General features: G+C 38.6%; 1 protein-coding gene across 7 annotated transcripts in view; it reads left to right on the plus strand.

Annotated features, from left to right (window-relative positions):
* The window catches only part of arhgap9 (Rho GTPase activating protein 9), a 48,567-nt gene extending 46,272 nt beyond the window's left edge, over positions 1-2,295 (plus strand). For all 7 annotated transcript variants that reach the window (XM_017480060.3, XM_017480061.3, XM_017480059.3 and 4 more), the window contains one exon: positions 77-2,295. In XM_017480060.3, the coding sequence (XP_017335549.1) occupies positions 77-269 (193 nt within the window). In that variant the 3' untranslated portion in view covers positions 270-2,295. The remainder of the gene's footprint in view (positions 1-76) is intronic.
* The last annotated feature ends 8,244 nt before the right edge of the window (positions 2,296-10,539 follow it).

Below are 10,539 nucleotides of genomic sequence, written 5' to 3' on the forward strand. Positions count from 1 at the left end.
TGCTCCTGTGTCCTTGTTACACTCTCACCCACTCGCGCACTCACACAGTATCTCGTTTCCTCTCTCTACACTGCAGGGTGATGGAGCACTCAGATACTAATCGCATGACAACGCAGAACATCGGGATTGTCTTCGGGCCGACGCTGATGCGTCCGCAGAACGACTGCGCGAACATGGCCATTAACATGGTTTATCAGAACCAGGCAGTAGAACTCATCCTCAGTGAATACGACCAGATCTTTGGATCTGACCCACCCGGATCTCTCTGACACTGGTGTGGAACACGGACAGCAGCAGAACCTGCTCACTGTGAACCAGTGGAATTTGTAATGCATGGAAGGAGAGCTAAATATGATCCATGCGATGGCACAAATTCCATCCTGGTTGGTGATGGATGGATGAATGGTTGGATGGAAGTGCTTGAGCAACAATCAGCCAACTGGCCTTTAGTGGGCACAGAGTAACACAAAAAAACATGTGTTTTCAAATTGAATCAAGAGGCTTATTTTATGTTCGTTAGTATGTGTGTGTGCACATGTGTGTGCGAATGTGATGTCTCTTCACAAGTGTTTTTCATTGTATTGTTTGCAGCGACGTTGGGAAAACCACACATTTTGTGTTGGCAAAAAAAGACATTAGAGACTCCATGAACTAAATTCTGTAAAATAAAATCAGCAATAGTCACCCAATATGCATAAACAAGAAGACAGTTCTGAAGTCTAACCTGCTATTCAACTGTGCTTGAGTCATTTCGTTTCTTTTTTAACAATCCAGATTGCTATGTAATCTCCTTTTCCATTGTTCCAGCAGTAAGGCTGTGGTGTGTGCATGTGTGCGCCTTTGTCTGTGTGTGTGTGTGTGTGTGTGTGTGTGTGTGTGTGTGTGTGTGTGTGTTTTGCGTGACAGATAGAAGGACAGAAGTATGTTCCGTATTTTGCTCGTTGATTCGGTGGAGCTTTTTGCCACTATTGGTCCAAATCTCTGTTTTTAATAACAGAACAAAAGAAGAGCTAAAAATGCATTATGTTTAAAAAATGTGGAGTAAACCCCCCAGCACCACCACCCCCCATCAGCACCAGGGCTTTGGTAATTTTATATTGACTGTGGCTTGGCAAGAGACGAGAAGAAGTGAGAGGGAAGAAAAAGAACACGGAGAGCATATGGATTTTAATGTTAGAGTTTATATATTTATTCATTTTTTTATTTTCTTATTATTACAATGGGCGGCATGAAGGATGGGGGAGATTACCGAGGTACTATAAGTGGAGAAATGAAATGAGTCTTGCGCTATGTTTGTTACTTCTGAGTATTGTGTTGGATATTTAATGAACTGTTGTTCTTCTCTTAATACTGTTGTAAGTTGTCCATGTATTTTTGTGCCATCAATTCTTTAAGGAACCTCCTTTTTCATTGGAGAAACATTCATAACCATCATTATGAAGTTTTAAGCCAGGGGCTCTCAAATGCAATCCTGCTCTGCATGGTTTGAAGATTTTTCTTTGCTCACCACATACCGGATCCAAGTCCTGTTTAAATGTGTTTCTAGCACTGCGCGAGTCCTGTGATTTCAAAGATATCTTCAAACCGTGATTTGAAATATTGCCTGGAAATGTACTCCGCTACGAGCCGGAGCAATGCTACACGTCCCTGCACCTCTCCCTTAAAAGGCAGCTCACAAGACGTATAGTTTTAACAGAGGAGATGTGATTGGTTGTGGGGAAAGGAAAAAAGCTTGTCGTTGTTTTCACTGCAATTGCAGTTGAGGACAATTACAATTTGCTCATTTAACTGTTTAATTGAATCTTGTGTGTTGGAGATTTAAAAAAAAAAAAAAAAAAAAACCTTCAAATTGTGCAAGACAGGGTCAGAGTTCAGAAGACTTGTTTTAAGTTCCTACCGAAAAGTCCATCAAAATAGTTTTATTTAATGTTTGGCCCTGTGAACTTTAACTGATCCAACAAGATTTCTGAAACAATTTCCTTCCTTACGTTGTACAATTATATGTGTTTTTTTTTTTTATTTATTATTATTATTATTATTTTTTTTTTTTTTTTTTTTTTTTTTAAATCAAGTAACTGCAGGTGTTCAACCGCAGGCATTTGGTCTCCCATTCTCATAACCCAGCATTTTTTTTATTTTTATTATTATTATTTTTTTTTTTTTACATGTTGCCTCGAATACTACTCTTAAGATTTACCAACATGGCTAATTACTGGCCTATCCCTTTTCTCTTCCTCCAGATCCTGTAAGCTACAAAATATTTGACAATAAAAGTCAATTAAGTAAATCTGTGAATATGTTTGGACCAGAATGAATATTTATTCGAAAGAGCTTCAGAGAATGTTGTGTGAGAACCTTTTCTATGGATTTTGGATTGCAATTAAACGGAGCAAAATTATACACAACATCATCAAACTCATTAGTCTTGCTTTTAAGGTTGTGAACACCCTCTTACCTTCAGCATTTTAAAAAATACAAATCGGTACATGTAGATTAGGCTAGCACCTTCATTAGTGAAATGATTTTGTTCTATGACTACTTGTGTAAGCTATATAACTTGTATAAGTCTACACACTCCTGTTAAAATGGCAGGTTGTTGTGCTGTGAAACCAGGATAAATCATGTCTGAAATTGCAACCTATAAATGAAAGAGAAATACAATAAGAATCAATTTTAAGGGAAAAATAAAAAATGTACAATAACCTGGTTGCACACCCCCAAACTAATACTTAGTTGAAGCACCTTTAGACTTTATTACAGCATTCGATCTTTTTAGGTTAAGACTCAATCAGTCTGGCACATCTTCACTTAGCAATATTGTGCAATTCGTCCTCAAAAAGGCATTTTATGTCTGTCAGATCAGCTGGGCATCTCCTGTGCACAGCCGTCTTCAGGCCACCCCACAGATTCTCTTGTTTTGGTTAAGCCATTCTTTTGTTGAACTGGAGTGTTGCTTCAGGTGCTGAAAGGTGAAATTGCTCTTCATCTTAAGGGTTTTAGCAGAAGCCTTAAGGTTTTGTGCCAAAATTGACTGGTATTTGGAGCTATTTATTATTCCCTCCACCCTGATTAAAGCCCCAGTTCCAGCTGAACAAAAGTATCCCCAAAGCATGATGTTGCCACCACCATGCTTCACTGTGGGGGATGGTGTTCTTTTGGTGATGTGCTGTGTTTTTTGTAAAAACAAAAACAATTTTTTTGATGGTTTTTTTTTTTTTTTTTTTTTTTGCTATTATGGCCAAAAAGTTCAACATTGGTCTCATCAGACCATGACACATTATTCCTCATGGTTTGAGAAGATAGGATGTATGGTTTTTTTTTTTTTTTTTGCAAACTGTAGCCAGGCTTGGCATCTCTCTTGCAAACATACCCCATAGCCCAGAGATATGAAGAATTTGGGAGATTATTGTCACATGTAGGGAGCAACCAGTACTTGCCAGAAATTGCTGCAATTCTTTTAATGTTGCTGTAGGCCTCTTGGCAGCCTCCCTGACCAGTTTTCTCCTGATTTTCTCATCAATTTTAGAGAGAAGTTCTGTTGATTATTGTCTTGACAGTGTTCCATGGTATATTCAATGCCATGGAAATGTTTTGTAACCCTCTCCTGATCAATATTTTTCAACAATGAGATACCGTACCTGCTTTCGAAGCTCTTTGTGGCCCATGGCTTTTCTAGTTGGATGTTAAGAAGATGTCAGGAAAATCCTATAGGAACAACTGGACTTTATTTGAAGTTAATCAGATGCCTTAATTTATGGCAGGTGTATATTAATTAGTATTTAACCTGAGTTTGAATATGATTGGTTGATTGTAAAAACAAGCTGGGTATTGGACATCCCCCCCCCCCCCCCTAAAACATGTTTAGTAGTTTGTCACTTGATTTTATATGTTGCGATTTCACTATAAAGGTGAAAAAGGTTCTGACATGGTTTAACTTAGTTTCTTTTTTTCCCCCCAAACAAAAATATCACAAAAACCTGCCATTGTTACAGGGGTGTGTAGACTTGTATCCTCTAAATGTAAGCTAGAAAGTTGCTTATCTGTGTCACTCACTCTATTCCGTTTATGTCACCTTTTTCTAAAACATTACGCAGTGAGACTTGCTAACGAGCTTGCTAGATTCTGGTATTGTTCCTCCAGAATGGGTTTCACAACATATAAAGACCAACACTCCATGGAAAGTACTGAAATCAGTAAGACATGATTAAACTAATTCCAAATTTTAAAGCTAGTTTATATACAGTGTCTTCCTGATGTCTTTTTTTTCTCCATTTTTGTCACATTTAATTAGTACAAATTTCAAAATTTTATTACAAAGTTTGTTTCATTTATTGAAGGAAAAAAAGTTATTCAACACCAACTGGCCCAGTATGAAAAAGTAATTGCCCCTTATTTACTCAATCAACCAGTTAACCAGATTAATTGGCTCCAGTTAGAGGAATGTGCGAAACATCTCAACAAGCAGCATATTATTCCATGATCAAAAGATATTCTGGAAGGGATAAGAAAGTTATTGAAATATATCACTCTAGAAAGGGTCACAAAGCCAGTTCTAAGGATCAGGGACTCCAGTGAATCACAGTGAGAGCCATTAGCTCCAAATGGAGAAAACTTGAAACAATGGTGAATCTACCCAGAAGTGGCCAGACTACCAAAATTCCCCTTAATTCAAAAAAGAACCCAGACGAACATCTACGGACCTGCAGGCCTCATTTGCCTCAGTTAAGGTCAGCATTCATGATTTCACCATTAGCAAGAGACTGGGCAAAAATGGTATCCATGGGAGAGTTGTACGACAAAAACATTGCTAATCAAAAGGAACATAAAGGCTTTCTCACAAACCCTTTGGTGACTCTAAAGCCTTTTGGGATGTTCTGTTGATTGAAGAGTCAAAGGTGGAACATTTTGGATAACATGGGTCCCATTAAAAGCTAGACACACCACAATTAGAACATCATACCAACAATCAAACATGGTGGTGGTAGTGTGGTGGTGTTGGGATATTTTGCTGCTTTTGGGCCTGGGTGACATGCCATAATTGATGGAACTATGAATTGTACCTGGAGCCTGCTCTGTACCAGAAAATCCTGAAGGAGAATGTCTGTTCATCAGTCCATGATCTAGTGCAAGGCCACCTCTGAATGGTTCTGTGTTACTGATCAGAAGGTCAGGGGTTCAAACCCCAGCAATGCCAAGCTGCCACTGTTTGGCCCTTGAGCAAGGCCCTTAATCCTCTCTGCTTCAGGGGTGCCCTATCATGGCTGACCCTGTGCTCCGACCCAGCTTTCTAACAAGGTGGAATGTCTGAAGGAAGAATTTCACTGTGCTGTAATGTATATATGAAAAATAGACAGAGTTCTTCTTTTTCAAATGAAACAAAATTAAGGTTTTTGGAGTGGCCTATTCAAAGTCCTGACTTGAACCGCACTGAGATGTTATGGCAGGAATTTAAACGGGCAATTCATGCTTGAAAGCCTTCCAGTGTGCTTGAATTACAGCAGTTCTGCAGTGTAAAAGACCGATCTTCAGTTATTGGAAGCATTTGGTTGCAGCTGTTGATGCTAAAAGTAGTTTAGGGGAGCAGTTACTTTTTCACATGGGTGTTATAGGTGTTGCATAACCTTTTTTCTTTAATAAATTAAAGGTTTGATTGTAAAACCTGGTTTGTGTTTCCTTATGGTCTCCCTGTCTTAAACTACATTTTGTATGAGGCGCTGAAACCATTAAGTGTGATAAATATGTCCTCAAAAATGGAGGAAATCAGAAATGTCGAATGTATTCTTTTTTTCTCTCACTGGAAAACGCTACAGATGCTTCCTCTCTTCTCTCTTTACTTCTCATTGTCTACTGCCAAGAATTGTAGTACAACACACAAGCAGATCTGCATTTGGCAGGGAGGCTATTACATTAGAGCAGCACATCCAGACTTCTAGTTTTGCCTCCGCACACTGCTCATCAGATCCCAATTTCATGAAAAACATAACTATGGAGAGGGGACAAAGAATATTAAAGATGGAGAAGAGATACTCATGTGCAACCTGTCCTGAACACCCTAATGCTGCAGAGAATTTGAGTGTAAGTACTGTCCTACAGTGCCTCTTTAGACATTGTACCCATCTAACAAGATTTAGTAAATATATTTAGTAAGCACAAGAATGACCAACTACCGCGGTGTAGATCGTGGGACTGTGCCATAAAACAGTTCCATAAAAAAATATTCCGTGATCTTCAGTAACTGCTTGATCTAATCCCAGGATCTATCCTATCCTAGGAAAAGTGGGCACTAGATGAAAATACACCCTGGATGGAAAGGCAGTCTGCAGCATGAAAAATATGTCTACACAGATATGTTGACAAGGCCATAAATTTGGGTTACATTTGGTCGTCTACCTCTCCCATGGCTGATTGGTGTGCCAAGACCATGCAAAGATTACCAGGGAGCTCAATTCCATCACTGTAAAGTATCATTACTGAATTCTATTACCATCAGGAGTACTAGAACAAGTGCAAGGGCCTCTTATCTTCACCAAAATCAATATATGGAGTGTATAGAATCATTAAAACAAGGGAGGGGGATAAATGGTAGACAGTCTTTATCACCACTAGGGGGTGATGTGAGTACTTGGTCATGAGTTATGGGTGTTGCTAACACCCCATTGGGCGGTCTGGTCTTTGTTGATGAAGTGCTCAGAGACATACTTGACCAAGATGTCATTGTTTACATTGACAGTATTTTTGTTTACGGACGAGGCATGTCTACTATGTATGTCTCATCCTCAGTTGACTACTGCAGAATGGTAGAGTTTCACTATAGTCTTATCCTTAGGGTATATTCTTAATAGGCAGGGAGTGCTTATGGATCAGAGTACAGTGTAAGCAGTGAGGAGTAGCCACAACCTGAAACTATTAGATATTTACAGCAATTTTTAAGTTTCAAGAACATTTACAGTCCCCTCTGAAACTATTGGAATGATAAGGCCAATTCATTTGTGTGTGCTGTAAACCAAAAACATTTGGGTTTGAAATCAAAAGATGGATCCGAGGCGAGAGTTTAGGATTTCAGCTTTTACTTCCTGGTATTTACATCTAAACAATATAAGAACAGAACCTTTTGTATCAGACCACCCAATTTCTATGCATGCAAAATATAGGAAAAGATAAGTCCTGAAATAAATAAAATAAATAACATGTATAATATTTTGTTGCATATCCCTTGCTTGCAATAATTGCATGAAGCCTCACTGACATCAAATTGTTGGTTTCTTCTTTTTTGATGCTTTTCCAGGTTTGTTCGTTTTTTTACCACAGCCTCTTTGTTTTTTTTGTTTTTTGGGGGGGGGGGGGGGGGTGTCTTCCTCAAGTATCCTCTTCAGAAGGTGAAATGCTGATGAATTGGGTGATTAACTTGCCAGTCCTTTAATGAGTTGGCAGTGTGTTTTGGATCATTGTCTTGCTACATGATAAAGTTCCTCCTGATTAATTTGGATGCATTTCTCTGTAAAGTGGCAGACAAAATGTTCCGGTAAACTTTTGAATTCATTCTGTTGCTACCATCATGAGCTACATCATTGATAAAGATTAGTGAGCTTGTTCCAGAAGCAGACATGCAAGCCCAAGCCATGACACTACCTCCACTATGCTTGACTGAAGAGCCTGTATGTTTTGGATCATGAGCAGATCATTTCTTTCTCCATACTTTGGCCTTTCCATCACTTTGGTAGGGGTTAAGCTTGTTCCAGAATCTTTGTGGCTCATCTCTATAGTTCTTTGCTAATTGCAATCTGGCATTCCGATTCTTACATTCTGATGAGTGGTTTGCATTTTGTGGTATGGCCTCTATACTTGTGCTCTCAATATCTTCTTTGAACGGCAGATTGTGATACATTCATCCCTGTCCTATAGAGGTTGTTGATGTCACTGACTGTTGTTTTGGGGGTGTTTCTTCACAGCTCTCACAATGTCTCTGTCATCAGCTGTTGTTGATTTCCTTGGCAGACCCATTCTGTGTCTGTTACCCACTATACCAGTGGTTTCTTTGTTTTCAGGACATTCCAAATTGTTGTACTGGCTATAGCCAATGCTTGTTCACTGCTTCTGGTAGATTTTCCCTCTTTTCCCAACTTCAAAATGGCGCTCTTTCTCCCCCATAGACAGCTCTCTGATCTTCATGTTGGCTGATCGTTTTTAACAAAAAATGCAGGTGAAACTGAAGGCTAAAACCAAGAGTAGATATTTAGAGATATTTATTGTTTAAACAATCTATCTAACAGGACACACCTGGGTAACAAGAAACACCTGTCAGTTACATGTTCCAATATTTTTGCTTGCCTACAAATTTGGTGGTCTGACAAAATGTGCTGTTTTATGTCCTTTAATAAATCTACATGTAAATACCAGGAAATAAAAGCTGAAACAAACCCAAATGTCTTCAGTCTACAACGAAATAATAATAATAATAATAATAATTTGCTCTTGCCGTTCCAATAGTTTCGGAGGGGACTGTATATGAGATTTGTTAAAGGTTTTAGAATGTTAGCTGTCCTATTTACTTAATTACACAGAGATAAAGCTAAAAAAAAAAAAATTAGCAAGTACCTCTGTATTTAACTATTTAAAGTAATACTTCATAAAGTAGATGGTAGTCCACCTTTCACCCACTTCTGGCCACACTGGAATATAAGAAACAATTGCTCTGGTCAAAAATAATTTTTTGTGGCCTTGATTAGTCCCAGGGATAACTCAATCTACATGCAGGCTTAGTCTTCTTTAACAATATCAATTATGTAGCAGTACCAGTCTCCTTTTAGTACAGACTTCCTTACAGATTTTCCATTCTCTAATAGTCACAACAAGTTATGTGGTTATTGATCTGTTTCAAAGGCTTGCCAGTTAATACCCTTAGCATAATTTCCTACTGCACATTTTCCTATCTCACATGAAAGGCTCTCTGTATAAATATCAGTCTCATATGGAGTTATCATCCTCAGTCTAACAGGCAAGTTAAACAACTACATTAAACGAACAGGTGTTTTTTACTTTTATATTGTAGTCATGACCAGACAGATTGGAGTGGTTATCTGTGATGGGTAGAATATGCCCAAAATTCACAAACCAGGTCATCTGTAATGTTAACCACTTTCCAGTGTATGTTAGGTTTCTAGCTTCGATTGCTTCTTTTGTCAGGTAAACTGTAGGCAGTTGGTGGATGGCTATATGTAAAGGTGTTCTGAAACTGGTCGTTTTCATTCATTCATTCAATTCAATTCAATTCAATTTTATTTGTATAGCGCTTTTTACAATAGACATTGTCTCAAAGCAGCTTTACAGAAATATCAACACGGTATGCAGATATTAAAGGTGTGAATTTATCCCAACATTCATTCATTCCCTTTCCTCCTTTCCTGGTGAATGTAAACTATCCAGTAAACTGAGCTCTTCATCTGAAAACTGAGCGACTGATCAGTGTTACTGGTGTGTTGCTCACACTCCTGAATAAGATCCCAATGTACTTAAACTCCTTCACCAGGGTGAAGCAAGATCTCACCCCTCAACTGAAGGAGGTATCTCCATGACCTCAGACTTGGAGTTGCTGCTTTTCATCTCAGCTGCAAAAGGTACCAAAACAATCATCATTTGCAAATAACATGGATGTCAACTTTATCTGCTGTGTCTTCATATTTTGTTCATTGCCGTTATCTTGTCTTTAATCTCACGTGATCTATGTTAAAATATTTTGATTCATTTTGACCGATGGAATTTTGTTCCAGACTGTTGCATCTGTTCTGTTCAGAGTGCTTTTTTTGTTTTAATTTATTAATGAAAAAAGAGACATATTCTTACTGATTGTTCTCTATACATAGAGTGCATATAAAAAGTCTACACACCCCTGTAAAAATGACAAGTTCAGAATCAACCAATCACATTTAAATTAAGGTTAAATACTAATTAATGTACACCTGACATCAATTAAAGGGACTGATTAACCCCAAATAAAATACAGCTGTTCTTATAGGTTTTTCCGGACATCTTCTTGGTAACATCCAACTGGATAAACCACGGGCTGCAAAGAGCAAGTATGGGATCTCATTGTTGAAAAATATCAATCAGGAGGTTATAAAACTTTTCAAAGGATATACCATGGAACACTGTAAAGACAATAATCATCAAGTGGCGAAAATATGGCACGACAGTGACACTACTAAGAACAGAACTTCCTGGCTTTGGGCGGCTGTGGATCAGGTGGAAGAGCGGGTTGTCCACTAATCGTAGGGTTGGTGGTTCGATTCCCGGCCCACATGACTCCATACACCTTGGGCAATACACTGAACCCCAAGTTGCTCCCGATGGCAAGTTAGCGCCTTGCATGGCAGCTCTGCTACCGTTGGTGTGTGAGTGTGTGTGAATGGGTGAATGAGACACAGTGTAAAGAGCTTTGGATAAAATCACTATATAAGTGCACCATTTACCATTTATAACTTCCCCATAAATAGTCAATCCCAGGACGCTTCTTGTGAAAAGTAAGGGTATAAACTCCTCCAT

Source organism: Ictalurus punctatus, chromosome 11 (assembly GCF_001660625.3).
Source record: "Ictalurus punctatus breed USDA103 chromosome 11, Coco_2.0, whole genome shotgun sequence".
Lineage (NCBI taxonomy): Eukaryota > Metazoa > Chordata > Actinopteri > Siluriformes > Ictaluridae > Ictalurus > Ictalurus punctatus.